General features: G+C 49.2%; 1 protein-coding gene across 10 annotated transcripts in view; it reads left to right on the top strand.

The window, feature by feature from the left end:
* The window catches only part of SPATA13 (spermatogenesis associated 13), a 343666-nt gene that overhangs the window by 311952 nt on the left and 5310 nt on the right, over positions 1–26404 (top strand). For 9 of the 10 annotated variants that reach the window (XM_070520399.1, XM_044777432.2, XM_044777431.2 and 6 more), the window contains 8 exons: positions 12023–12159; positions 13030–13209; positions 13555–13740; positions 15746–15925; positions 17752–17984; positions 21007–21136; positions 22870–23242; positions 25830–25904. In XM_070520399.1, the coding sequence (XP_070376500.1) occupies positions 12023–12159; positions 13030–13209; positions 13555–13740; positions 15746–15925; positions 17752–17984; positions 21007–21136; positions 22870–23242; positions 25830–25904 (1494 nt within the window). Of the gene's footprint in view, positions 1–9599; positions 9741–12022; positions 12160–13029; positions 13210–13554; positions 13741–15745; positions 15926–17751; positions 17985–21006; positions 21137–22869; positions 23243–25829; positions 25905–26404 lie in introns of those variants that run through there. The other variant, XM_070520400.1, reaches the window with a different exon arrangement.

Here is a 26404-nt window from a genome sequence, read left to right as displayed (position 1 = left end):
GTGACCGAGTACGATGGTCTCAGTGTCCGACGTGGTCCAAGCGAGGCCGGAATGGAGAGGGGAGGAGTGCTGGCCTCCCCACTCGTCCTGGACCCAATGGGCATCTCTGTGTTTATTCCAGCCAGGCGAGCACAGCCGTGGGCAGCATGGTAGCCCAGGCTAGCCTGTGGCTCCTCCCTCCAGCATTCCTCTGCTCCCAGGGCATGGTTCCCCGCCTTCTTCCCACACTCATGCAAAGGCCAGGCGAAGGCCTGACCCAGCCTCTGGCTCTGAGGGCAACGCTCTCAATGCAGCTACAGAGACACAGCCTGTCAGAATCTCCTGCGGCAAGGCTTTGTGCCCTCCACCCCCCCAACCCCCGCCCAGGCCCTGGTGTGCTGTTAGGGCTCCCATGCCCCAGCCTGGCCGTCAGGAGTGGCCTGCTTCCTTTGATGAGTGTGCTGGAAAGAAGAGGAGCGCTCAGTGCCTCTGACTGGGAGGGCCAGTTCTCTAGAAATCTCTTTTCTTGCTCTGAACGTTCACTGGTTCGGTGTGTTCCGAAGACTGTAGTTCATATACTCACTCCGCTAAACACATATGTATAATGGAAATGACAGCAAACACAATATTTAATTGACTTTAAATGATATGCCAGCAGAAAATAAAGTGTAGAGCTTGCTAAATGGTGGATTCTGTTTTATTCGAGAGCCTCCAGTGGGCAGGGGCCAGGGAGGGCCTGTGAGCCCCGAGGGGCAGCCCAGCTCTCAGGAGGAAGCTCCTGCCGGGAGGAGGCGCGGAGCCCGGGCCATCAGGCTGTGTCTTGTCCTGTCCTGTCCTGTTGGTGTGAGCTAAGTGAGGCCAGGACCCAGGCAGGCACATAGTAAGATCGTTTTGGAGCCAGACAGACCTGGGTTTGAACTCCAGCCCTGCCACTTGGGAGCAGTTACTTAACCTCTTTGAGCGACAGTGTCCTCCTCTGTAAATGGACAGTAATAATTCTAGGATGCTCATGAGGCTTGAAAGAGGTGATTCATATCAAGCGCAGTGCCTGGTACCCACTAAGAGTTCATTCTGGGGATGTGGGGAAACTGAATGGGTTCCTGCTCAGCGTTTGTGCGGCCAACGAGTGAGGCAGCTGTCAGGAATGGGGAGAGGTGGTGAGACCCGGCCTAGGGAGCTGTCAGGGAACAGCAGGTGGAGGAGAGGAGCCCAGGACACATCCACGGGTGGCAGCTGGGATGGACGGGGGAGCCATGGTCAGAGTCAGAAACCTGAGGAGGAGCAGCCACTTGCTAAGAAGAGAAATCAGACTTCAAGGGATAGGCCAAAGATAAAACCTGAGGGCTTGGGGCAAGACACTAAGAAACCCAGACCTAAATCCCAGGTCTGAATAGGAGATGGGACAGAGGGTGGAACGGAGGGCAAGCTTCCAGAACAGGAGGAAGCTGAGCTGCTGGCTCAGGGCTCTCCAGCCATTGCACTCTCAGGAGAGAGTGGAGGGGTGACCCTGGGGGCGTCCAGACCCTCCCGCCTTTACAGAGCCCAGAATACCCACTTTACAGATGAGCCCAGGTAGCCTCTTTTTGCTGAGGAAGACTGGCCGTGAGCTAACATCTGTGCCCATCTTCCTCTACTTTATATGTGGGATGATAGCAAAGCATGGCTTGATGAGCGGTGCCCTGTCCACACCCGGGATCCGAACCAAACTGGTGAACCCCAGGCCACTAAAGCGGAACGGCGCAAGTAACCACTGCGCCTCTGGGCAGCCCCCACAGGTGGCCTCTTTATAATGATGTAGAGCATACTTGGCACAACTCTAGGGTGAGTTCTGACTTCAAACTGGGAGGAAAGAAAATTATTCCTAGATAGTTTAAAATAAAATTTATTAAACCATTTGTAGAAACAAAAATCCACTTTTAGGGGTTTGGTGTAAATTAAGGTCAGTTATGATATAAGTTACTCTTGTCACTGCTCTGGGCAGCAGAAGTCCACAGTGGCCCTAAGCTGAGTACAGATGTAAACTGTAGAGAGAATTATTTTCAAAAGACCCTTAGACATAATAAAAGGTTACCAGTAAAGGCTAGCATGACCATTTCTGGGACCCTCTTGGACCTTCTTATTGTCAATAAAAGATTCAAAAATACTATTTATGGAAAATGGCTTGAAAGTCTAGATTAGGCATAGCAGTGACTTTCCTGAGAGTAACATTTTAGATTCTAGAATCTGAAAGATATTTCATGCTTTAATTCAGTCAACTAACACTGACTGTAATAAGCACGTTCCTTGTCCCTGAGAAGGTCACAGCTGGGGTGGGAGTGGGGGCGGGTCTGAGGAGGTAGACACATAAACAGCTGGTAGAATACCGTAGTTGAACAGCTAAAATATAGCAGCAATATAATTGTGATAAGTATTTTAAAAGAGGGTAAGCCTAATGTTCTTCTAGAACATCAGAGACAGAGATTGTCATCGCAGGGGGTCAGGGACAATAGGGAGGAGAACCGCAAAGTCCTGGAGCCTGTCTCCAGGCAGGAAGAGTAACTGCCTTGAAGGACGAGTCGGAATTTGAGGGGCTGTTTTGGGCGGGAGGTCGCTCCAGGTGGAGAGGTCCGCCTGGACGAAAGGGTTCTGTCCTATTTGTTAATACAGGGAACATTCACTGGTACAAAGGGGCTAAAGCAACCAAGGGGATCAGAGTCCTGTGCCCTCCAACTTGTGGCTGGCTGCGTGGACAGGCCAGAAAACCCACACATGCTAGAACACATCCGCACATGTGGGTTTGAAGGAAGTTTAGCCTCAAGTTCCCGTGGTCCCCATGTTTAGCCAGGCATCAGAATCACTTGGAGAGGGGCTGACCCCGTGGCCAAGTGGTGAAGTTCTCGCGCTCCGCTGTCACCGCCCAGGGTTTCACCGGTTCAGATCCTGGGCACGGACACGGCACCACTGGTCAGGCCAAGCTGAGGCGGCATCCCACATGCCACAACTAGAAGGACCCACAGCTAAAATATGCCACTATGTACTGGTGACATTTGGGGAGAAAAAGCAGAAGAAAAAAAAAGATTGGCAACAGATGTTAGCTCAGGTGCCAAATAAAGAAAAAAAAAGAATCACTTGGCGAGCTTTTGAAAATAGCTTCTCCACAGACATCCCCGCCTCACCTCCCCACCCTGTCAACAGCCTGGTTCTTTCTGTGGCCCAGTGAAGGGCAGCAGTCTGTTTTTCTAAATGTTCCCCATGTGCTTGGATACTATCAACCCTGGGTGTTGGGAGCCGCTGAAGAGGGGTGGCCCGGAAGCTGCATGTTGGATGTTGAACCCTGTTTGACATCAACCCCCTGAGGCCCGGCTCGTGCCCTCTGTGTTCTGGTGCTGAGGGTTTTGGCCCACGGTTTCGCCCACGCAGCAGCGGCCTTGCGAAAGCTGCGCCCGGCTCTGAACACCGGCTGCCTGCCGGCCGGCCTGCATTTGCCATTTCCGTTTTTAAGATGGGAAGCGAGAATGGCTTATCTGGAACCTGAGGAAGTCTGAGTGATCAGCAGGAGGTTTGCTGAAATGTGTGTTTTTAACAGATTAGTCTAAGCGGGGGAATTTCCCTGAAGTCACTCCTGTGTGAGTGAGGGGAAGTCCCCACCAGGGAGCGGCCCTGGCCGGGAAGAGTGCTCGCTGCTCACAGGGAGGCGGTGTTGGCCATTGCCTGGGCCTGAGCGGGACGCCTGCCGTGTGTGTATTTAACAAAACCCTTCCACAGGCACCCTGTCACCATGGCGCCGGGAGACAGGTGCAAGAGGCGGCATTTTTCTCAGTTACTGGTGAGAAAGCAGAGACTCAGAGCGTTCAGGGCCTTTTCTAACGTGGCCTCACTGGAACCCAAACCAAGGTCTTTGGGCTCCCAGTCCGGTTGCTTTTGAAATGCTGCCACTCTGATCAAAAGCCTTTAAATGTGCAGAAATAAGTCAAAGGAGAGAGAGGCCCATTGTATGTCTTGAGAAAACTCTGCAGCACATGGCCTGAGGGCCTGCGTTCTGGGTGCGTGAATCACACTGCCACAGGAAGTCCTCGTCATTGGGCACGTGTGATAAAATAAAGTTTTCCATTGTTGACTTTTGATACTTCCTGTCATAAAAGCTCACCTTTAGAATCAGTTGTCAGGTTTCGTCCCTTCTCAAATGTGACATCTAAGTTTAGACAGAAGAATGTGACTTATCTGAGGAGGGTGGAAGCTGTTTATTGTTGGCCTTTTAAAAAACTTATATTGCCTCTAATTTTATTTGCAACAAGTCCTACTGACTTAAAAAATGGCATATCCTCCATGAATACATGGTTCTCTCCTAAAGCTGCATCTGGCCAGCTGGAAATGTGGCCTGGGGTTTCCTCAGACGGCAGTACAGCCTGGAGAGTTGATGAGATTGTCTAGGAAGCAAGGAAAGATTTGAAGACAAGGAAAATTCAGAAGCTGAATCTTAAGATACAACTGTGACAGGGGCAGGGCTAATAAAGGAATGAATGGTGCCCCAGGAAGGAGGCAGCCCAAGTACAAGGCGCAGGAGACCTGGGATGACAGCCCTTCCAGAAGGATGTTAACTGTAACGATTAAACAAGCATGTTACAAATTCATTTCCCAAAACTTCAGAATATTTATACATATTTACTCTATGGAAAAGGTATGTTTCTCAGAATTGTCCCTAGCCAGAGGTATGTGCTAAAACTCAGTATGCAGAGCTTTTAGATGATAAAGAATGTTCTCACTGGGTTCAACTGCAGCTTTAAGAAGTGCTATGGAAAAAGAGCATAACGTATCTGCTTTCATATTATGTGTAGGAGTTTGGGGTTTTACAAGTGATTTCAGTTTGCAGTAGTCTATCTCCATGTTTACAAGGTCATTTTCAAAAAGGCTTTTCCAACCTATTTATTCAACAAAAGAAATAATACAGTTGGTGAGGACACAGAGAAATCGGACCCCAGTGTACTGTGGGTGAGGATAGAGAATGGTGCAGCCATTATGGAAAATGGTATGGAAGTTCCTCAGAGAGTTAAAATAGAACTGCTGTGTGACCTAGCAATCGTACTTCTTGATGTGGATCCAGAAGAATTCAAAGCGGAATCTTGAAGAGGTATTTCCACACCGTGGTCATTGTATCATTATTTACAACAGCCAAGAGGTGGAAGCAACCCAGGTGTCCACTGACAGATGAATGGATAAGGAAAACATGGTGTGTGTGTGTGTGTGTATATATATATATATATATATATATACACACACACACAATGGAATATTATTCTACCTTGAAAAGGAAGGACATTCTGATACGTGCAACTCCGTGGATGAACCTTGAGGACGTTATGCTAAGTGAAATAAGCCCGTCACAAAAGGACAAAAACTATGTGATTCCACTCATATGAGTTATCTAAAGCAGTCAAACTCATAGAAACAGAGAGTAGAAAGGTGGTTATGAAGGAATGGGGGGAAATAGGGGAAGGAGAATTAGTGTTTAATGGATATAAAGTTTCAGTTTTGCAAGGGGAAAAGGTTCTGTGGCATAACAATGTGAATGTACACTATTCTACTGTATACTTAAAAATGGTTAAGATGTTAATTTAATGGTATGGTATTTTTTTACCACAATAGGAAGGAATAAAGGAAGGAGTTAATTTATTCTTTTATTGTTAGAATATATTCATTTCTCCTAATGTTTCTGAAGCACATTTTAAGAATTTATAGTAGCTCTACATCATGCAAAATTCCCCTAAATAAAAAGTCGACATTGTTAACCTTAGTGTCTGGTTGAAGGTGGCCATCAGGAAGAGTGTGGAAGCCGGTGGTTTACAGGCAGCACGGGCCTGTTGTTTGGACCACAGTGAAGAGGTCTGCCCAGCCTTGGTGGACAGTGGGCTTTGGCACATGTAGGAGATAAGCGTGTTTAAGTAGAGTGGAGTCAGACTATAGAGAGCCTTGAAATATTGCAGAAGAATTTTGTCATGATGCGATAGATAACCACTATGTAGTTTCTTGTGGAAATGAAAAACTACTGTTTTAAGAAGTTTACCTTGGAATATAGGGTGGCTTGGAGGGAGGGGAGGTAGAAACAGGAGGCCTGAAGACTTGCTGGGAGAATATTCTAGCTACAAGCTGGGATGAGTACCGAATGGGAGGCAGGAAGACCTGGATGTGCGTCCTGCCTCAGACCGAGCACTTGTGTAGCTCAGTTATATTTAAACTTCTTGGAACCTTAGTTTCCCCATCAGCAACTTGCACTTCAACTGAAAAACATTTATTGAGTGCCTTGTGTATGTCAGGTATTATGCTAGGTGCTGGGGATACAAAAATAGAAAGACTGTCCCTTTGCTAAAGGAAGTTACGGTCTTACAAGGGAAATACACAGGTAAAGACAGTGAATGTGGGGAATTGTAGGAAACCGTGCGCTGCACAGACACAGCATCAAAATGTGGCACTAAAATCCTTCCCATCTAGACACCAGGTACAGAAAAATCCAGCCGCCTAAGATGCATGTAATTATTGGACAGGAACCAAGGAGTCATCAACTTAGAAGGGACTTTAAAATAAAGGATAAAGTAGAAAACTTAATTGGATCATGGCAGACCCAGTTGGGAACAGGGATCAGGAGTAGGAAAAAAGGGTGAACAAAAGGAGAAGAGAAGAGGATCAGTGACTATTGCTACTATCCAGAATGATGCAGGATTACACTACAATTTGGGTACTAAGCTATTTTCGATATTTGGCAGTTTTTGTCTTCTCACTAATAACAAAGGTAGTACTGGAAGAGGCAGGGCCACCCAGCAGTAGGAGTCAGGCGATGGTGGCTTGGGGCCTGCCACACACAGCCGTGTGGCATTGTGACTTCAGTGTACTCACCTGCAAACTGGGAAAACTAATACTGCCCCCACATAGCATTGTCATGAGGCTTCTGTGAGCTGATAGACGCAGAAAGGCCTAAAAGAGTGCCTGGCACATTGTAAGTGCCCAATAAAATAATCCTGCACCTCTGTAATGGTTTTCAGCTTACAGAGTGCTTTCGTATATCATCATTCCATTTGAGGCTCACAGCAAAGTAATAATAGCAATTACTTGTTGAGAATTTACAAACAACCCAGTGAGATGGGTATTATTATCCACATTGGACAGACAGCAAAGCTGGGAAAGGAACTTGACCAAGGATTCACACTAAAGACAAATTGTGCAGTGCTGTGATTTGAAGCCAGGTCTGTCTGACCCCAAAGGTCTGCTCTTAGTCTGTGTGCTGTATTTCTGTCCATCCAACAAATACTTACTGAGCACCTGGGTGTGCCAGGTGGGGTCTAGGTACTAGGAATACAGTCAAGAACAAAGCAGACAATCTCACTGCCTTTATGGAGCTTACATTTTAATTGGAGGAGGGAGACAACAAACAAAATGTATCAGATGGTGATAAGTGCTATGGAGGACCATAAACCCGGAAGAAGATGGGGCGGGAGTGAGAGTTGCAGTTTGAGATGGGATGGTCGGGGAAGGACTTGCTGGAGTTTGTGTGCTGGGGGAGAGATGTAGCGCAGGGAGCAGCCCTGAGGAGGGGTGCCGGGTGTGTGAAGTGAGGAGCCGTCAGGCCAGGGCTGAGCAAGAGGGCAGCTGAGGCAGTGTGTTGGGGGAATGGTCTGCAAGGGCCTGGCTTTCTCCCCTGGGGACAGTTTGGAAAAGCAGAACGAACGATCTGACTTCCAAATGGTTCAGCAGGATCACTCCAGCTGCTTTGATGAGAATCTTAGGGGAGGGGAGGAGAGGGGTGGCAGCAGGGAAACCCTCTGGAGCGGCCAAGCTGGAGGGGACCAAGCTTGAGTGGTGGAAAACCCATGAGAAGTGGCGAGCGTCTGGTCACGTGCTGAAGGGAGGGACAGGATGTGCTGATGAGCTAGACATGAGATGTAAGAGGCAGAAGAAAAAGAATGACCTCTGAGTAGATAAAACATGTAAACTTATTCCCATTTTACAGATGGGAGAACTGAGGTTGGCAGAGGATTGGTGACTCACTCCAAGGTCATTTAGCTAGAGAGTTGGTAAAGCTAGGTCCTTTGCTCAGGGATGTTTACCCCAAATTCCTTCACCTTTCCCTGTACATAGTGCGTCTCTCCCGCCCCAGGCCTCCGGCCCCACCGCGCTTACCCACTGGGAGGCTGCGTCAGCTGACCCAAGCATGCAGAACCATCTTGTTTCCTTGGGGTCAGTAAATATTCATCCGTGGTGTTGAAACGCTCCCTGTGAAATCTCTCTCGTGATCCACCTCAGCCAGAGCTACTTTCCTGAGTGTTTATAGGAGCAGCCTAAGAGACCGTCTAGTGTGTGAAGTCTGCGTCTATTTCCAGAGAACTCTATTGCAGTTCCTCCTGTAAAAGTCTGCATTTTTCCTATGGAATCCTTTTTTCACTTGACTCCTGTAAATTGTGAAATTGTACGTTACCACCACTGGCTTTTTTTTTTCCTCTTTATTGATTTTCATACCAGCAGCCAGATCAGGAGGTAAAGAATTCTCCCCAGGGAAACACAGTTCAGTGGGTCTTTGAGGGAGAAAGTGTCGTTTTCAGGGCTTTGCTGTGGGCAGGAGGCCCAGGCCCCTCATTTTACTGAGCTTTGCTTCTTTGGGCTCACCCGCGGTGGAACGTGATGAGGAGAAATGCCGTTGGTGCCAGCCTTGCCAGAGCAGTGCGTGCTGAAGTTGGAAGATCCTGCCCCTGTCGGTCTCCTCACAGACCACGGGTTGTGTGTATCCTCACCTAGGAGCCTTAGACTGCTTCAGCCTTTAACCCACACGATTGCTGGGCGTGACGGACTGGGCAGCTGCTCTAAGGCCTCCAGTTAGAAAGCTTTCAGCTTTAGTGGTGTTTTCTTTGTAGTCTAAGGCAGACTCATGCATGTACAAATATAGTTGCTTCCTCAAGACTTTCTCCCCACACACCCCCCCTAAACACACACACCAGGAAAGTGCGCTAGACCAGGTGACCTCGCGTCCTCTGCCAGCAGCACTCTGACCCTGGCACTGGAGGCGGAAGTCACCACATGCCGTCCAGGCTTCTAGACAGGCTCACGCATGCTGCTCAGACAGGGCAGCCAGACTTCCTCAAGACCCCTGCCCAACCCCCCAGCGCTAGACAGCAGAAGCACAGGCAGCATTGCACTCCCGAGGGAAGCCCCCCTGAAAGAGGACCCTGGTATGTGGTCTCGCTCTCTCCCAGGGATGGACACACACGCACATTCATGCACACACACAGCTGGCTCTCTGCTACCCGCTTGCCTACACTCCCCTCACCCGGGACACCCGTGGTGCCGTGGGCCAGGTGCTGCTTCTCTTCCATGGTCAGTCAGTTAGCAAGCTGGGGGCCTAGGAGGCAGTGCCAAGGGTCTGGAGAGGTGTCATCTGCTTCTGGACGTTGTGGTCAGGTTCAGGAACCTTCCTCCACTGCAATGCCTTCATCCGTGAGGCTGCCTACCTTCACTTTTACCTTTCTGACACGCACGCCATCTTTCCCACGTGAGGCTGGGGATGGGAACAGGGAGGGGAGGGGAGGTGTGAGATGATGCTGGGCACGCGTGGTCAGAGTCCGGGACTCACTTATCCTCCAGGAGCTCCAGCTCAGCTGCACAGTCATCAGCTCATCGCCAGTTCCCTGACCTGATGTCCAGCACCCTGTCCTCGATGGGGAGGCCACCTGCTTACCTACCTGGGACACACATATGCAGGCTGATGGGCTGTGATTCACCATGCAAGCGCTGTCGTAGAAGTAAGCCTGGGGGCAGCTGGCTCCACCTGGGCTCACAGGAGGGCTCTGAAGAACGGGTGACTGCAGCTGGGTTGTGGAGGTTTCCCAGGTGCAGAGGGGCCCCTCAGGCTGAGGGAAAGCATATGTAAGCATGGGCCCTTGTAGAGACCTGGCTTGCTGGGCGTCACTGAGAGGGGCTCTGTGCAGAGCTCAGGCCCAGAGGACGGGGCCACAGGGAGCAGCGGGCCACCCTGTGAAAGCCGGCTCACGCTCTGCCTCCCACCGTTGTTCTCCATGTGCTCAGCGTGTCTCTGTTGTCTCCTTTACTTGGCTTGAACTTGTCATCGTAATCGTGGTCCTGTGTATGCTTGGCGAGGAAAACTTAAGAATCTGATGCATGAAATATAATCATATAGCTTATTTTCACAGTGTTTATTACCCCCCATTGTTCCAGATCTTTTTCAATAGTTTTCATTGTTTTAGTATAAGAATTCTAGGCTCTGTTTACCAAATGTGTTGCTTTTAAAAGTTGCTCACAGCAGCAGCACGGGTGGAATGATAGGGAACTCGGTGTGCAGAACTTGGGAGCGTGGTCCAGGGAGCAGTGGAGCACCTGAGCTGTGGCTCGTCCAGACGGGATGGGCTGTGAATGTCAAGTGCACATCAGATTTACAGACTTCCTGTAAAACAAGGAATAGAAAATAGCTCATTTAAAAAAAGTTCTTTAGTTTAGAAAGTAGACCTGTCCCCTGCAGGTAAAGTTACTAGGAATTCAGATTCTCAAGTCCTTGAGAAAAGCAAGGGCAGACAGCATCTCCCAGTGCCATCTCAAACTAACCTTCATCCTTCCCACAACACTAGCTTCTCCTCTGACTTTCCTGTCTTGTTAATTCTCCCAGTGACTTGGATTTTCTGAATTATCATTGACTTGTTCTCTTGGTTGCTCCAGACCTCAGCTCGACCTGCACAACATTCTCAATTTCAGTTCCCTTTGCCGTTTCCCTGGTGCCGCACCTTAGTACCACTCACTGCAACTCACCCGCCGTCTCCCCAGCTGGTTTCCCTCGGTCAAATGTCTGCCTCACAGCCCAGCTCCCACCACGCTCACTGCCATCACAATAACGTTCACTGAGTCAATCCCTGCTGTGAATCAAAGATGCCAGGAATTTGACACACATCATCTCACTTAATTCTCCAAAAAGAAGAAAATACTTTTTACAGCAGAGGGATGTGAAGCTCAGAGAGATTAAGTTGCTTGCTTAGGATCCCATGCCTATGGACGGTCAGGGGTAGAATTCAGACCAGGCTTCTGTGACTCTTTCTGTAGTGGCAGGGGACCTCTCTTCACACTTGCCACTCCCTTACTCAGAACCCTCAAAGAACAGCCCCATTGCTCACTGTAGCCCTTGAGGCCCCCACCTTACTTTTCCAGTCTGATCTTTTATCGGATGTCCTGGTGTCCATGTACATGCGTTTCAAGTCGAGCCGCTTTTTGTTCTCAATCAAGAGGCATCTCAAGTATCCTGAGGACCAGCTGCCTCTTCCGTGAAGCCTCTTCCCGTCCTCTTCACAGGAATATTCTCTTTCTCTGTAGAATTCCCTCCACTCGGTGACAGATGAGCCTTGGGGAGAGTAGCCCTGTCTCTAGAAAGACAGTCTGAGCGCCAGGGTGGTCAGTGCACAGTGCTGCTCGCATCCTGGAAGGGTCTTCCTCTTGTTTGGTAAAGGTTCTGTCTCATTCCTGTGCTGGCACAGTGAGTTCCAGCACTCCCGTTCAGGGACGGCTAGTGAGAGTGACCACGTGCTCTTACTTAGGATGCTCTCAGCACCTTTTGGTTCAGTAGCACTGCTGCCTTACAGCTAAAAGATGGAAGCAGAACACTTTTTTTAAAAAAAGCTGTATTTTTCATTTTCTTTTCCTCCTCAACATATTGCTTAGAAATATTGTTACCCATATTTATGATTTTTACATCCGCTTTGGAGCACAAATTTCCAACTATATCCCTCATAGTTCACTCAATATCCTACCTCACAAAATAACACTGTGCTAACTAACGTTGGCAGTACTCTCTGGAATGTTCCTCTTCTCACTTAATGTGACACTCCGCCCCAGCTCTTCTTAGCATCAACTGCTGCCTTTGGATTAACAGATCAGTAGAAGTTTCCTAATGATTTCTTATTCTGGGTAAAATAAAAATGATTCCTTTCCCTTGAGGGTATGTTCTCAAAGGTCATTTGTTTTGTCACTTAACATTTTTTTGTTAGCCATGTCTTTTAAACCATGCCTTCTCTTTTTTTTCTAGTTTCTTCAGATGGAGGTACTGAGTCCTCTGCCCTAGTGGATGACAATGGCAGTGAGGAGGACTACAGCTATGAAGACCTGTGTCAGGCCAACCCCAGATACCTGCAGCCAGGCGGGGAACAGCTGGCCATCAATGAGGTACTGGAACGCCACACGACACCGGCGAATGTTAGGTACCGATTTTCAGGGGCCAGGATCACTTCAGGCTTTGCTCTCTGATGATTTCTTACTAATCATATTCTAAAACCTGGAACTCTGATTAGAAAAACACTGATTTTCCAGCATTTTAAGGACAGTTTATGTGATTCAGGTAACTAAAGCTCATCCCTCTCAGTTGTACAAGCACTTGGAGTTCTTGCACGGAGCATAAGTCCTCAGTGAGTCAGCATCCCCGTTCATGTCCCCACTTGTCGCTGTAGAATATGATGATGTCCCTCAGAGCTGAGGGGATGTGCACAGTCATCTGCGCCTGCGGTAGACCAACATGAGCTGTGTCCACTCTTTACTTTTATTATTGTTAAATACCCAGAAGTCATTCTGTGTTCTCTGTAATTGCATTTAGGTAGAAGGTTTATTCAAATCATGAATAAAGCATGAACAGTAAGCTCTGGGTGAAGCTGTGAGGGTCTTGCAGTGAAGTCTGGGCATAACCTTTGGAGGCGGGAACTCTGACATCTGCTCAGAAACCATTTCTGGGGTCAATATTCCAGATATTCCAATTTAGATAACTGATCTACAGATAAGGGAGCTCTTGATAGATCTTTTAGGATGTGGGTTTGGGGTTTCCTTTAAGAGCGTGTGAGAGATGCCCACCTGGTTTTGTTTTCCCTGATAAGGTTTTCTCCGTTCATTTTGTATAACAGTCGAACAGTAAGTATTGACCAAAGCCATGGGTGTACACAAATGAGAACCAGAAGGTGTCGTGTCAACCAGAGGGCGCACAGCATCTCCCACGCTGTTCTACCTGCCCAGTTTTGCCCTAAGCGTGCCCGCTTGTCTCCATTCCAGCTGATCAGCGATGGCAGCGTGGTCTGCGCAGAAGCCCTGTGGGACCACGTGACCATGGACGACCAGGAACTGGGCTTCAAGGCAGGAGACGTGATCCAGGTTCTAGAAGCCTCCAACAAGGACTGGTGGTGGGGCCGGAATGAAGATAAGGAAGCCTGGTTCCCCGCCAGCTTTGTCAGAGTAAGTGTGTGGTACTTCCCACTTTTCACAAGTGTCTATGAGGGAGCGGGAGAATGGTTTCAGGCCCAAACTCACTCCTCCTACAGATTCACTCCTTTAGAATTGCTTTAATCAAACCTTTAAGTTGCTAGACTGGGTTGGAGGAAAACTTCAAGGTAAACTGTTGTTTGGCATTGCTGCTGCGTTTGGGGCCACTGTCACAGTGTGGCTCTGCTAAGGACGTGAAGACTTAGGCTGGAGCCAGGCTGCCTCCTAACTGGTCATGGAGAAGTGGAAACCAGGAAGGCCTGCCTGGTTCCGGGGCCACTTCCCCCAAGTCACCTGTCCCCTGTGTGTGGACCGCAGCTGCGCGTCAATCAGGAGGAGCTGTCGGAGAACTCCAGCAGCTCCCAGGGCGAGGAGCTGGAGGAGGACGCTGGCAGGAGCCGCCACAAACACTCTGAGAGCAAGCACCAGATGCGGACCAACGTCATCCAGGAGATCATGAACACCGAGCGCGTGTACATCAAGCACCTCAAGGACATCTGCGAGGTAGGGCTCCGGACCCTGTGGCCTCACTGAGGCCGTTGTAGGAGTGCATGACGTGCCCGTGTCGCCACACAGGCCCTCGAGTTTACATACTTTCTGCGCCCCTTGGTTCCCCTCACCCCCGCTCCTGCCCGTCTGTCCCTGCACAGACTGCTCGCTCGTGTGGCACTTGCTGTCTGCCTTGGTGAGCATCTGCGGCTCTGGGACCGCTGTTGCAGCCAGTCCTGTCCTCAGGGCACCATTCTGCTCTGTCTTCAATGGTCTTAGCTCCTGAGATTATTCAGAGTGAATGACGGTCAGGGAAGGCAGCACCCTTTAGGAGCACACTTGACTTTACAAAGAATCAAAGGATTGTCAGGGTCTACAACCCACTGCATCCGATCACTGACTCACAGACAAGATTCTGAGTCACTGAGATGCAGACAAAAAAATTGTTTTATCTGGTCATGTCCAAGGCTATATCCTGCAGTGTCATGATATTTCTACTCGGCTATAAATTTATTTCTCCTGTGGTATTTTTAATTTTCGTGGATTTTGTACAAGTGTTGATGCTGAGCCGCAGTTCCCCCAGTCTGATGACTCCAGCTGTCCTGGCTGTGAGCGCTGACCTCTGCACCCTCAGTTTGGCACTGAAGACAGGCTGAAGGGGGAGAGCTGGCCATTTTCTAACTGGATTAACTGGCCAGATAAAGACATACCAGTGTTTAGATTATCTGTGCCCACCGTCTTGTTCTGTATAAATATGTGCTTAAGGGAGTTTCTTTAAAGTCGTATTTTAGGAAAGTAAAAATAATTGCCAGTAATCGTTGAGCCTTGACTGTGTGCCTTCCCTGTGCCTGGGTTAACTCCTCTTATACTCACAGCACTCCCACTAGGCAGGTCCTGTCAGCTCCTATTACAGGTGAGGAAACTGAGGCACAGAGAAGTGAAGTGGTGGGGTTGGGATTTAAATGGGACAGTCTGCCCAGAGCCTGTACATGGAGCCTTTATGTTGTCTTTTTTGCTAAAATTCCTATCAACTAGTCGGTGGTATGTGTTTTACCATACGGTCGGGTTAGTCTGTATAATTATATGATGCTGATTTGGGAATGATCATTACATAGACTTATGGCCTTTCCTTCCTACTGCACCGACTCCTGCCCCAGCCATAGTACCACTGGCATTTTCCACAGAGAATTAATCGTGCTCTCATCAGTGCAGGCTTCGGGTGAGAGATCTCCAAGCTTACACTGTGTGTAGGCATGTAGGCAGTAGGTGATGGTGGAATCCTTGGGTGGGGTGTTCTTGCTACTCCGCCATGATAGTGAGCAGAGCTGTCTGAGCTATTGAGCCGGCGATGGCATTCTGTATGTGACAGGTCTTCTTGGCCATGAAATGGAATTAGGGATGGGAGAATGGTTATCTTAAGAGTTTAGAAAATACCAGTTTCTGATCTCTAGTATTTGAAACCAAGCAACTTGTTTCATGAGTATGATCTGGAACCTTTATATGGTTTCTTGAATTATAAATCCAACCACACATACCTTTTCTCTTTCCTTTTGTTTTTTGTGGGTTTTTTAAAATTATTTTTTTTTTTTGAGGAAGATCAGCCCAGAGCTAACATCTACCGCCAACCTCCTCTTTTTGCTGAGGAAGACTGGCCCTGAGCTAACATCCATGCCCATCTCCCTGTACTTGTGGGATGCCTGCCACAGCATGGCTTGCCAAGCGGTGCCATGTCCACACCCGGGATCCGAACCAGCGAACCCCGGGCCGCCGAAGCAGAACGTGGGAACTTACCTGCTGAGCCACCAGGCCGGCCCCTCCTTTTGTTTTTAAAATATTTATGGCACATTGTAATCGTGGAAGTATGATTACCCCACCAGGGACCCATGGAGGTTAAAATACTTTTCTCTAATTAAAATCCACTCCAAGACAGTGGCTTTTGGCCAAAAAAAAAAAAAACCTGTATTATTCAAATAAATAATTTCTAAGTTAATTTTTTAAAGTTTACTTTCCTGTTTTCCAGGGGTATATTCGACAGTGTCGCAAGCACACGGGAATGTTCACTGTTGCACAGCTAGCCACCATTTTTGGAAACATCGAAGATATTTACAAATTCCAAAGAAAGTTTCTGAAAGACCTTGAGAAACAGTACAATAAAGAGGAACCTCACTTAAGTGAAATAGGATCCTGTTTTCTTCAACATGTATGTCACCCATTACTTCTTGTTAATCACATCTGGTTAAATAATTTTGAAATGTTTCTCCACTAAAAAGAGGAGTCCTTTTTGTTTTGTTTTAGTTCTTTGTTTGCTAGATTAATTTCCTATAGGATGGAGATGTCATTTGTAAATTAAGTCAATTGGTTTATATGGTTAATCTTTACCTAAATACCCCAAGTCCATTTTTTCAAAGTCTTCCCACTTTTATGCAGTTGGGGTTAAGGGGATGTATCTGGAGTAATCTCTAACGAGACTTCTCGAGTGTCTGTTGCATGTTAAGCACTGTTGTCAGGGTTTCCTTCTCTTAGCGCTTGCCCTGCTCTGACGTGGGCATGATGACCTTCCCCGTGTTCCGGATGCGGACACTAAAGCCCGGAGGGCGACTGGCCCAAGGTGGCGCATTAGTCAGTAAGTGGCAGGTGCGAGTTCAGACCGAGGCCACAATAGTAGTAATAATAATAGCAATGACAGCACCGCCTCCTTAGGTCGCCCTTGCTGGGTGCTGAGCTGAGTCGCTCCATAGAGGAGGGAGAGTGGGAGCTGATGCTTGGGGGGAGGGGTTGTTTCTGAATAGCTGAAAATACTGCTGTGGTGATCGTGCAGGTGGGGGATTGGCCCCATAGGTGCACTGGTCCTATCTGGGGCTTCCTAACAGACCTGTCTGGCCTGAGGAGAAGGTTCAGGAGAGGAGTCGTGAGAGGGAAGCTTCGAAGGTCAGCGAAGGTCAGGCTGCAGAGCAGGCAGGTGCCTGGTGACGGAAGTTGGGGCAGTGGATCTTGCGTGGAGAACAGGAGAGTTAGGGACAGAGCTGGGGAGGGACGCAAGGTGGGCCTGGGTGAGGGTGGTGGCAGTGGAGACGCAAAGAGGGGTTTGTTGAGATGGGGAGTTCTGAGGACAAATTGGTCATGGGCAACGAAGAAAAGCAGCCATCAGAACTGCCTGCAGGGTTTTGAGTCTAATCACAGGTGCGTTAGGCAACCTGTCTTCCTGAGAGACAGGAGTGTGGTTGCAGGTGTGTTGAGTTTGAGCACACTCGTGTGTAAGCCGCGGAGCAGGCGGGCCAGCAAGGCACGCAGCTCGTACAGGGCGGGCGTGGCCACAGTGAGGAGACACTCTCGGGGTGAGGAGCCCAGGCTCCAGGCCGACCCTGAGGCCTGTGTCCTGGGAGCCACGGCCCCGGAGGGGAGGCTAGGAGCAGGGCCGGCGTCACGGAGGATGGAGGTGAGCACGGCTTCCGCCGCAGTTCAGGGCACCCGGGGTGGAAGCCTGACGGGGGGACAGTAAGCAGACCTGTGAGCAGCAAGCGGCGGCGGCTCTGAATCCTTAGCTCTCAGTCACGGTGGAGAAGTTTCTCCATGAAAGTGAAGAGGACAAGAGGGAGTGAGATGGGCTTCTGAGCAGCACCTTCCTCCTCGACTGTTTCAACATCAGGTCCAAGCTGGGGTGACGAGGGGATGGCAGGGGTCCCCGCCCCTGGGGAAGTCCCCTGCACCTGTGACATGCCCTTTTGGGGTCTGTGGAAGGCTGCTTCAACTGGGACCAGGGCGCTCAGTCCCAGAGCAGCCTTTCCCTCCACCCCACAACACATGACCCCACTTAATACCACCTGAGAGTCTTGAAGTGGTTCCTTCCCACAGAGAAGATTCAGGATTATCGCCCAGGTGTGAAAAACATTGCAGAACTACCTGGGGCCCCATGCTACCTCGCCCGCCTTTCCAGGAATGTCCCCTCAGACAGGCGGGGTGTTGCCTGTGCTTGTCCCAGCCCAAAGCCACCCCGTCACCTGATGAAGCTGTGCTTTCCCTTCCCAGCAAGAGGGCTTTGCGATCTACTCCGAGTACTGTAACAACCACCCGGGCGCCTGCGCGGAGCTGTCCAGCCTGATGAAGCAGGGCCGGTACCGACACTTCTTCGAGGCCTGCCGCCTGCTCCAGCAGATGATCGACATCGCCATTGACGGCTTCCTGCTCACGCCGGTGCAGAAGATCTGTAAATACCCTCTGCAGCTGGCCGAGCTGCTCAAGTACACCACGCAGGAGCACAGGTGAGGGCGCGGCTGCGGGGCCAGCTGGGAACCCCTGCAAAACAGGGAGCAAGGCCGCTGTCCTTGGCCCACTGAGTCGTTTGGCCTCACCCAGGGCTTCCCAGAGAAGGAGCGACAGATGGGCTGGATGTCAGTCTTGACACGTTCAGTTAGCCGTATGGAAAGCATTTCAGATTGTTTAGAATGTTTAAAATTGTAACTACTGAAATAGGGTCACCAAAGAGGCCATAATACCCATTCCTAGAGATATTAAGAAATAAGAATAATTCTTAAACTGAGTCATGAGCGCATGGGAATTTTTATTGTGTTATTGGTCTTGATAATTGACAAGTATACTCTAAATACTCTTATCTAGCTACTGAGTAGTTCATAAAAAACAGTTTTTAAAAGAACTAGACCAATACAAGTATGGTGTCGAAAGCATTTTCCTTCCTCCTCTCCCGTGCTCCCTATGTTGGTTCACAGCAGCTCGCTCTCATAGCAGTATTATTTACTGCGCCAGAAAGGAAGTGATAGAAGTGGCGAGGACATACCAGAATTTGAACTACCGAAGAGTAGGGACTCGGGGTTTGGAGCGGTGTGTAGGGTTGGCTTGGGAGGTGCGTCTTCCTGAGCTCCTGCTCGGCTCTCAGCGCTCTCTTACCCCGCCTGGGTGCCGGCTCTGTCTCTGTCACTCTTTCCACCCCTTTCCCTCTTGCTCTGAGCACGGGGCTTCTCGTCATGGTTACCTGAATGTTCTGTCTCCCTTTGGGGCTTACTTTGTACCTAAGTAAGTTCTTCTAGGGGAGCCAAAAAGGTATCCATTGCTTACTTAATAGCAGCTCATCCATCGTTCTCCTGCATGTGCAGAGTAGTGTATGACCTAGCTGTGATCCTCCGGAACACAGCAGCTGTTCACATTGGGATGGGCGTGCCCATTTTCCGTGATGTGGGGCAATGTCACCACAGCAGGACTGGCTGTTTGCTGCCTTTAGGTGGCAGTGATTGGTTCATTGCCCATATTCCCACCAGGCTACAACTGGAATGCCAGTGGGCACACGACCATTATCGGGCAAGGTTTTAGGGTTAAGCTTACTGTTGTAGATGAGAATCAAACCTTGTCGTGACAGTCATGTCACCATCACAAACCTTTCACACACCTGCAGCCCTTGAATGTTCAGTCTTGAAGGAATGTGGTGAGAAGAGGAAGGGCAAGGCTGCGCCCACAGGGAATTTGCTGTAGCAAAGCCCTGCAGTCCAGGGTTTAACAACTACCTGCTGCCCTGGGAGCAGTGGGATTAGCTATGGCAGTGCCTGCCCCGAGGGTGCGGAGAATGGCTCGGTCTTTTGTCCCCTCTGCCGCTGGACAGGCAGGGCTCGAAAGGGAATCTTTTCACAATTAGATCGGAAGGTTGAAAGAGAAAAAGAGCTAGGTTCCTCAACAATAGACCCTAGAAATAGGTGTTAAAGAATTAGGATTAAAGGAATAAGAGAAAGGAGTACACTGAAATAGATAACAGGAAAGAGAGCTATACGTTTTTTTCTGATGGGAAAATCAGAAAAGTTTGGTGAAAAGAAAATACAGAGTCAAGAGAGTCACAAATTTAAAGAAATTTTTAAAAAAGAATGAGAAGGCCCCTTGATGAGGAACCAGAGAAATAAGAGAATTAAGAAGCAGTGGTATCTTGAAGGACACGGGCAGACAGGTGAGAGCTCCCAGGGTGGAGACGCTGTGGCCACAGCATCACCTGCCGCAGTTCAGTCTTCTCTCTCAAGGGCATTTTCCACTATGAGGCATTTGCAGATTTTGGCTATTTCCAAAAAACATCATTTTAAAGGAAGTGACAGAAAGCCTGTTTCCTTGTCTTAAGTAAAACACAACAGAATTTTTTTTAGAAAACCATTACATTCTGCCTCTTTTCCGGAATTGGACAGAAAAACTTGTAGAAAAACAATACAATTATTTTGCAGTTTCTTCGTTACTGGAGGCCTCCCTGAGGGGTTTGCTCCCGTTATTTTGACAGCCCCTGTTTGTGTTTTGTTCTTCCTTTCTGCTCTGCTTCTGCTTGTGAATAGGCCTGTCCAAAGACAGCGGGGGCTGCTGGTGGAGGAATGCCCGGGGACTTCCCAGGAGCTGAGTGCAGCTGTGTTTAGTAAATAGACAATAGAATCTGCGCCCAAGGCGTTTTCTTCCCAACTGTGCAGGAGCTCTCTGATTCAGTCCAACTGAGATCCGAAGGCTCTGTCCGTCCCCCAAGACAAAAGAGCTAGGTGTGAAGTTCAGCTCATTAGCTGGAGGGGTGGTTCCCGTGTCCCTGAATTATTAATCTGAGCAAAACTCGAACGTAAAACACTCGGGTACTAGACATGCTCCCGCCCAGTCTGTGTGCGGGTTAGAACCGTGGCGTAGGTCATCCCGGTACCTTCATTGAGAGGCCTTGGGAGCAGGAGCCTGCGGGGGGAACATTTTCAGTTGATCTGACTGTAGCATGTGGAAAGCACAAGAAATGAAGATCTGTTGATGGGGTAACTGCCACATTAGCATTCACGTAACTCACCCCATCAGACTTCCGTGGCTTGTGTCCTGTCGTGTCCTTTCCTGAACAAAAAGATGAGACTCAGAGCAAATAATTCCTCTTGACAATGGTTTGTGAGTGTTAAAGTACTTTATAATAGCAAAACTGGCTATATCAGAATCAAAGCAATAAAGAAGACTGTGCTTTCGTTATCAATGAAAATAGTCCATTGTCACTGTGACTAAAACTTATTTCTTGTGCATTTACTTTCATTCATTGTGATTTCTGGGAAATGAATGAAAACATTCTTATTCCAAAGAATTCTGGGTTGCGTTTAGTCAGCTCCCTTAACCTGTGCGGACTGTAGTCTATTCATGGAGGAACGAGAAGAAGGGAACAATGGCTGTTATTTAAATGCCGCTTTGTCTAGACTCTCAGTACACAATCAGGGACGGAGCGTATTATTTTGTCAGTCCTCGTTTGCAAGTTGCGTGTTACGTGGTTGAAATGCCCCTCCCCCTTTGCAGTGATTACAACAACATAAAGGCGGCGTACGAGGCCATGAAGAACGTAGCCTGTTTGATCAATGAGCGCAAACGGAAGCTGGAGAGCATAGACAAGATAGCACGGTGGCAGGTGTCCATCGTGGGCTGGGAGGTGAGTGGGGGCCCTGCTCCACGGCGCGCGGTCCAGCGCCGCCCGTGCCCTCCCCCCTTTGGTCTGTTTGATGAATACTTCAATGCCCTGGGATGGTACTTCATACTCTCGGCTTTAGTGGTGTGTGTGTATTTGGAGGCAGGTCATTGAATTCAGCAGTTAACTTCTTTACTCCTCACGTCCACCAGGAACTACTCTGAAGAAAGTCTGTAACTAATTTACTCTGACGCTCTCTCTCTCCTGCTAGAGGTAAGCTCCATGAGAGCAACTGGGAACGTTTAAAATATAAATTATGGTGTGGCAGGAGTATGGACTCTTGAGTCACACTGCCTGGTCTCAGTCTGTGCGACCTGGGCAAGATTACTCTTTTCATCTATGAGACGAAGGGGAAATACTGCCCTCCTCACAGGGCTGTGGTGAGGATTATACAAGGCGGTGCCAGGGCAGTGTTGGGCGCGGCCAGCACGCACACGTTTGTTTATTGATGAAAACAACAGCAGTGACCATAGCTCCTGCCTGGATTGTGTTCACCACAGGTCTGGCACTGGTCCAAGCTAGTTTGAACTTTAACTTATTTACTCCTCTCAACAATCCTGTCAAGTAGGAACTATTATCACCCCCATTTAACAGATAGGGAAACTGAACCACAGAAAGGTTAAGTCGCCTGCCCAAGGCCACACAGTTAGGAAGTGGCAGAACCGCATTCAAACTCGGGCAGGCCGCCTGGATTCAGCATCCATGCTGGGAACCACTACACTCTGTGGCTGCTGTTAAGAGCAATAAGCGGATGCTGTTTAGATTGTTTTTAAACCAAGCAAAATTGATCCTATATCAAATTAATTGGTCTGAATTCACTGTCCTAAAGAATTGAGAAAGTTTGAATTGAGAAGTTAGGTTTTTAATTAAAGTGTTACAGCAGTGAAAGCTGGAAAGAAATCCTTCTATTTCAAGGACCTTATGGTCTTTTGGAGCTTGGACGGGACCTCAGAGATGACTGAGTCCAGCTCTTTCATTTTGTAAGCGAGGAATCTAGGGCACAGGATTGCTCTAGGCAAGTCAAGAGAACTGTTTTGGAGTCAAGATCTTTTGTCTCCAAAAATATTGGGATTAAGGGAGAATAAAATGTTATAAATCAAAGACCAGCAGCATACCAAATACCGTAAGTTGCACTGGATTAGACCCAAGAATATTGTAAAGTGTGTTTTTCCTTCTCTTCTTGGACTCCGACATTTAGGGGATAACTTATTGTCAGAAGTTTACCAATTTCTTGCTGGCCATTTTGCCATCTGGCCTTTTGTTTCCAAGACCCTAAACTAGTTATTATTGCGGGGAGCTGCTGTATGTCTGACTCGAAAGCCGGAGTCTGCACTGCTGTGTTCCCAGGCTCGGAAAGCTGCCTCAGTCGCCGTCTTCTCCGAGGATCAGTCTTGGCCGGCTACCCTTTCCCATTGCCTGGATTCTATTAATCCAGCATGCTTTTCACCAGACCTTTCTGATAAGGAAGACGCTTCAGATAACATAGAGGCACTGTGACATTTTCCCATTGAGTAGAAAAAAAAGAAAAGTTTCATGCACAGGAGACTAATAAACCCAGGTTTAAATGCCCTCCTGTGAATGGGCCTCATGTAACTGGAAAGCCTGAGGGAGATTCTGGGTCAGGGCTTCTTCCTGTATCCCTGAGACTTGAAGGACTCAGAACCAGAAGGGCTGAAAATGTCTTTTCCTCCTTCCAGGGACTGGACATTTTAGACCGAAGTTCAGAATTGATCCATTCTGGGGAGCTGACCAGAATCACTAAGCAAGGCAAGAGCCAGCAGCGGACTTTCTTCCTGTTTGACCACCAGCTCGTGTCCTGCAAGAAGGACCTGCTGCGCAGGGACATGCTCTATTACAGAGGCCGCATGGACATGGATGACATGCAGCTCGTGGACCTGGAGGACGGGCGGGACAAGGACTGGAACCTCAACGTGAAAAACGCTTTCAAGCTCGTCAGCAAGACCACTGACGAGGTTCATCTGTTTTGTGCCAAAAAACAAGAAGACAAGGCGAGGTGGCTGCAGGCCTGCAGGGATGAAAGGAGGAGAGTGCAGGAGGACCGGGAGATGGGTGAGCAGCACCTCGGGGGTCGTTTGCCTCTGCTTTCTAACCTCATTCTCCGGCCCCCTCCCATAGAGGAAAATCCCACCCGTGGGAAAGGGAGATACTTCTCAGCTTGGTCTGTTACAGGACAGACCGTGACAGAGCCGGTTTGTACAGGCAACACGTATTCAGTGTTTACTTCGTACGGGCTGCCCTGCTACATGTTTACAGAGGTTGTCCCTTTCGACCCCAAGCTCTGGGTGCTTTGTTACACCCATTCGACAGATGAGGAAATCGAGGCTTAAGGCATTTGCCCTCTCTTCCAACATGGCCGTGTAGCATTTAAAACCAGCTCGGAGTGCCCGCGAGGTGAGCCACGCTGGTGACTCCCCAGGCCAGGAGAAATGCCAGATGATGCTGGAGGCTCCTCTCCAGCTGTGCCTTAAAGCACTTTAACTTGACCTTGCTGCCACGCTGATGCAGAGCCAGCACCTCTGCCTGCGTGTTTCCCATCTCTGTCATCGGAAAGCAGGACCGTGCGTCCTGTACCGTAATTAAGGCAGTGCTTCTGCATACTTGGTATTATTCTTGCCTTCCCAGCTTCTGCCCCCCTCCAGGGATTGATCGACCCTATGAAACTGCTGTCCTGGGTATTTACAGTGACGGTACCCAGGATCTCTAAGCCCAAGGGTCAGTGCACCCCGGACACATGAGGGTTTTGAGCACAAACTGTTGACGTTGGGATGCCACAGGGCCTGTGGGCCTTGAAGATGAGGTGGAATGAAGGATAGTCATCTCTGGAGCCCACGTGAGCCCAGACCTCACGGTTGTGTGGTGCGGGATAGAGGAGAAGGCCTCCACCCTCCCTGCTCCCCACCCCTGCTGGGAGGAAGCCAGAAAGAAAACCAGGAGGCGCTCTCTGCTCCTCCCACGTTGTGTGTCCCCGGCTGCCGGCCCTAGGCTGGGCCACAGACTTTGCTCTCACCCACGAGAGGTTCTGTGGGATCGTACATTCCGGCAGGAAGGGCTTACAAGTCGGTCAGGCTAACTTGCCGTCGGAAGCAGGACTCCCCCCTGAAACACTCTCAGCCGGTGGGCGTCAGCCACACCTTCACCCTCATTACACGGGCTCACTGCCTCGCAGGTGGCCGCTTGCACTAAGCAGGAGGGTCCTTTTACTGACGGGAAGGCTGATTCCCAGCAACTTCTGTATATTGATGCTGCTTTTGAGTCTCAGTCCCCTTTAGCATAAGGCTCATCTCTCGGTCATGCCGAGAATTCTTCAGATATTTGCAGATGACAGTTATTAAAATGCAGAATGCCTGAGCTACAAACTCCGACTTCACCTGCCACGTGACACGTCTTGTGCAGGCCCGAGTCATCTCGAAGTTGGGGTGTTTCAGGTTCCTCTCGGATAGAACCTACTGTTACAAGGGCCCTTCTAAACACGGCTCAACTCTGCCCCTCGACAGAGAAAGAAAGGAGGAGCCTGATTTTATGCCTCTTTGCAGTATAGTGCTTCCCTATAGCGAGTGCTCAGAAGACATGAATGAATGAGTGAAAGAATGAGTGAATGAATGAATGAATGTGGCAGTCCTGGAGCCATTAAGTCTATGAGCTGTGTGAGTGAGTAATGAAATAGGACCAACCCAGGCCCCTGCCTGGCATGTTACGTCAGCCTAGGTGCCTGATACATCACATGTGGGTGGATCCTGGAGATGGGGCCATAAACCAGGCTGGGCATGGAGGGCAGGAATAAGATAAAAGGCCACTGTGGGCCTGGGAACAACAGAAGCCACCGGGCCTGTGATGGAGCCTGAAGGAGACCTCAGACCTTTCAGGGGCAGGTGTCAGGGTCGTCGAGAAGCCGAGGATGGGAGCAGCATGTGCAGAGGTAGAGGGTGAGCCCTGATGAATGACCCTCGCAGCAGAGCAGCAGAGGCAGAGCCCAGATCTCCTTCCAGCAGGATGGAGGCCTGCCTGGAGGGGGAAGCCCTCCTGCTGGTGCAGCACCCAGCCACAGCCTCTGTCTTCCTCATCTCTGTCCTTTGGTCCTCACGTCCTGCCTCTGACCCTGGCTTGTCTCATCTCCAGCTGTCTCATTTCCAGCTCCTTGTTTTCACCCCCTCACCCACTCCACGCAGACACTGTCCCTCTGCTACAGAACTTCACAGTGTAGGGAAGTTCAAGTCCAATGTCCATGCGCATTACCTTTGTCAGGGTAGAACCAGTGACTTCCGTAGCAGGTCGGTGAACACACCCTGGGACCTCTTTGATTGGTGCTCTCCTCCCATGGCCTCATCCTTTAGTGTAGGTGATCCTGTAGGGACATTTATCTGGGTTTACGCAGGTAGTCGGTGCATCATTATTAACAGCACCCCATTTCACTGTTTAAAGTGACCTGGTTTGCAGAATAATCCTGTGGCCTTCCTGGTGATAATCCATGCTACTTCTCCTTTTCCAGTCTTTTCAACCTCTGATAGTTCCCTAAGGATAAAGGTTCTTTGCTTCGGGTTATGGTGAAATCCTCAGGTTAATATGGGTTCTGTGCAAGTTTTATTTTGAAATGTTTTCTCTTGTTTTGAATATATATCACATTTGTTTCTAAATCCAGGAATGGAAATTTCAGAAAATCAGAAGAAGCTCGCCATGTTAAATGCTCAGAAGGCAGGGCATGGAAAGTCAAAAGGTGAGTTTTGGAGAAGGCGTCCCCTCCTTCTTCTGTATCAGTATTGGCATTAAAACCGGGAGAAAAGCCCAAACTTGTTAGTGTCTGACCAACTTAAATGAAGGAGACAAGTTTGGGTGAAACCCAGAACGATGGATCCAAAATAATGGACTGCCTTTGGTTTGAGCGTGCTTCAGTGTTTGCTTACGTTTGACTAGAAGTCTATAAAACGTGTTTTGAATTGGCACCAAAGAGCTTCCAGAGCCCCCATCCTGCCCACAGCCCCCCGTGCCTCACCTTCCTGAGGGAGCGATGGTGATACCATCAGACTGACCAGCTCACCAGGCCGAGGCAAACCAAGGCCTCCCGCGTCTTTGGGGCACGTGAGGGGGAAACCCCCACCCCGGACTGCTGGCGGGCTGCATTCTAGTATGGGGAGGAAGGCAGAGCTCAAAGCTCAGGACGTCAGGCCAGGGGGTAAAAAGGAGACGCCCCGGCTTATTTAGACCAGGTTCTCTCTG

Source organism: Equus asinus, chromosome 11 (assembly GCF_041296235.1).
Source record: "Equus asinus isolate D_3611 breed Donkey chromosome 11, EquAss-T2T_v2, whole genome shotgun sequence".
NCBI classification, from domain to species: domain Eukaryota; kingdom Metazoa; phylum Chordata; class Mammalia; order Perissodactyla; family Equidae; genus Equus; species Equus asinus.
Note: the sequence above shows the minus strand (reverse complement) of the source record. Positions and strands in the feature narration are given on the sequence as shown.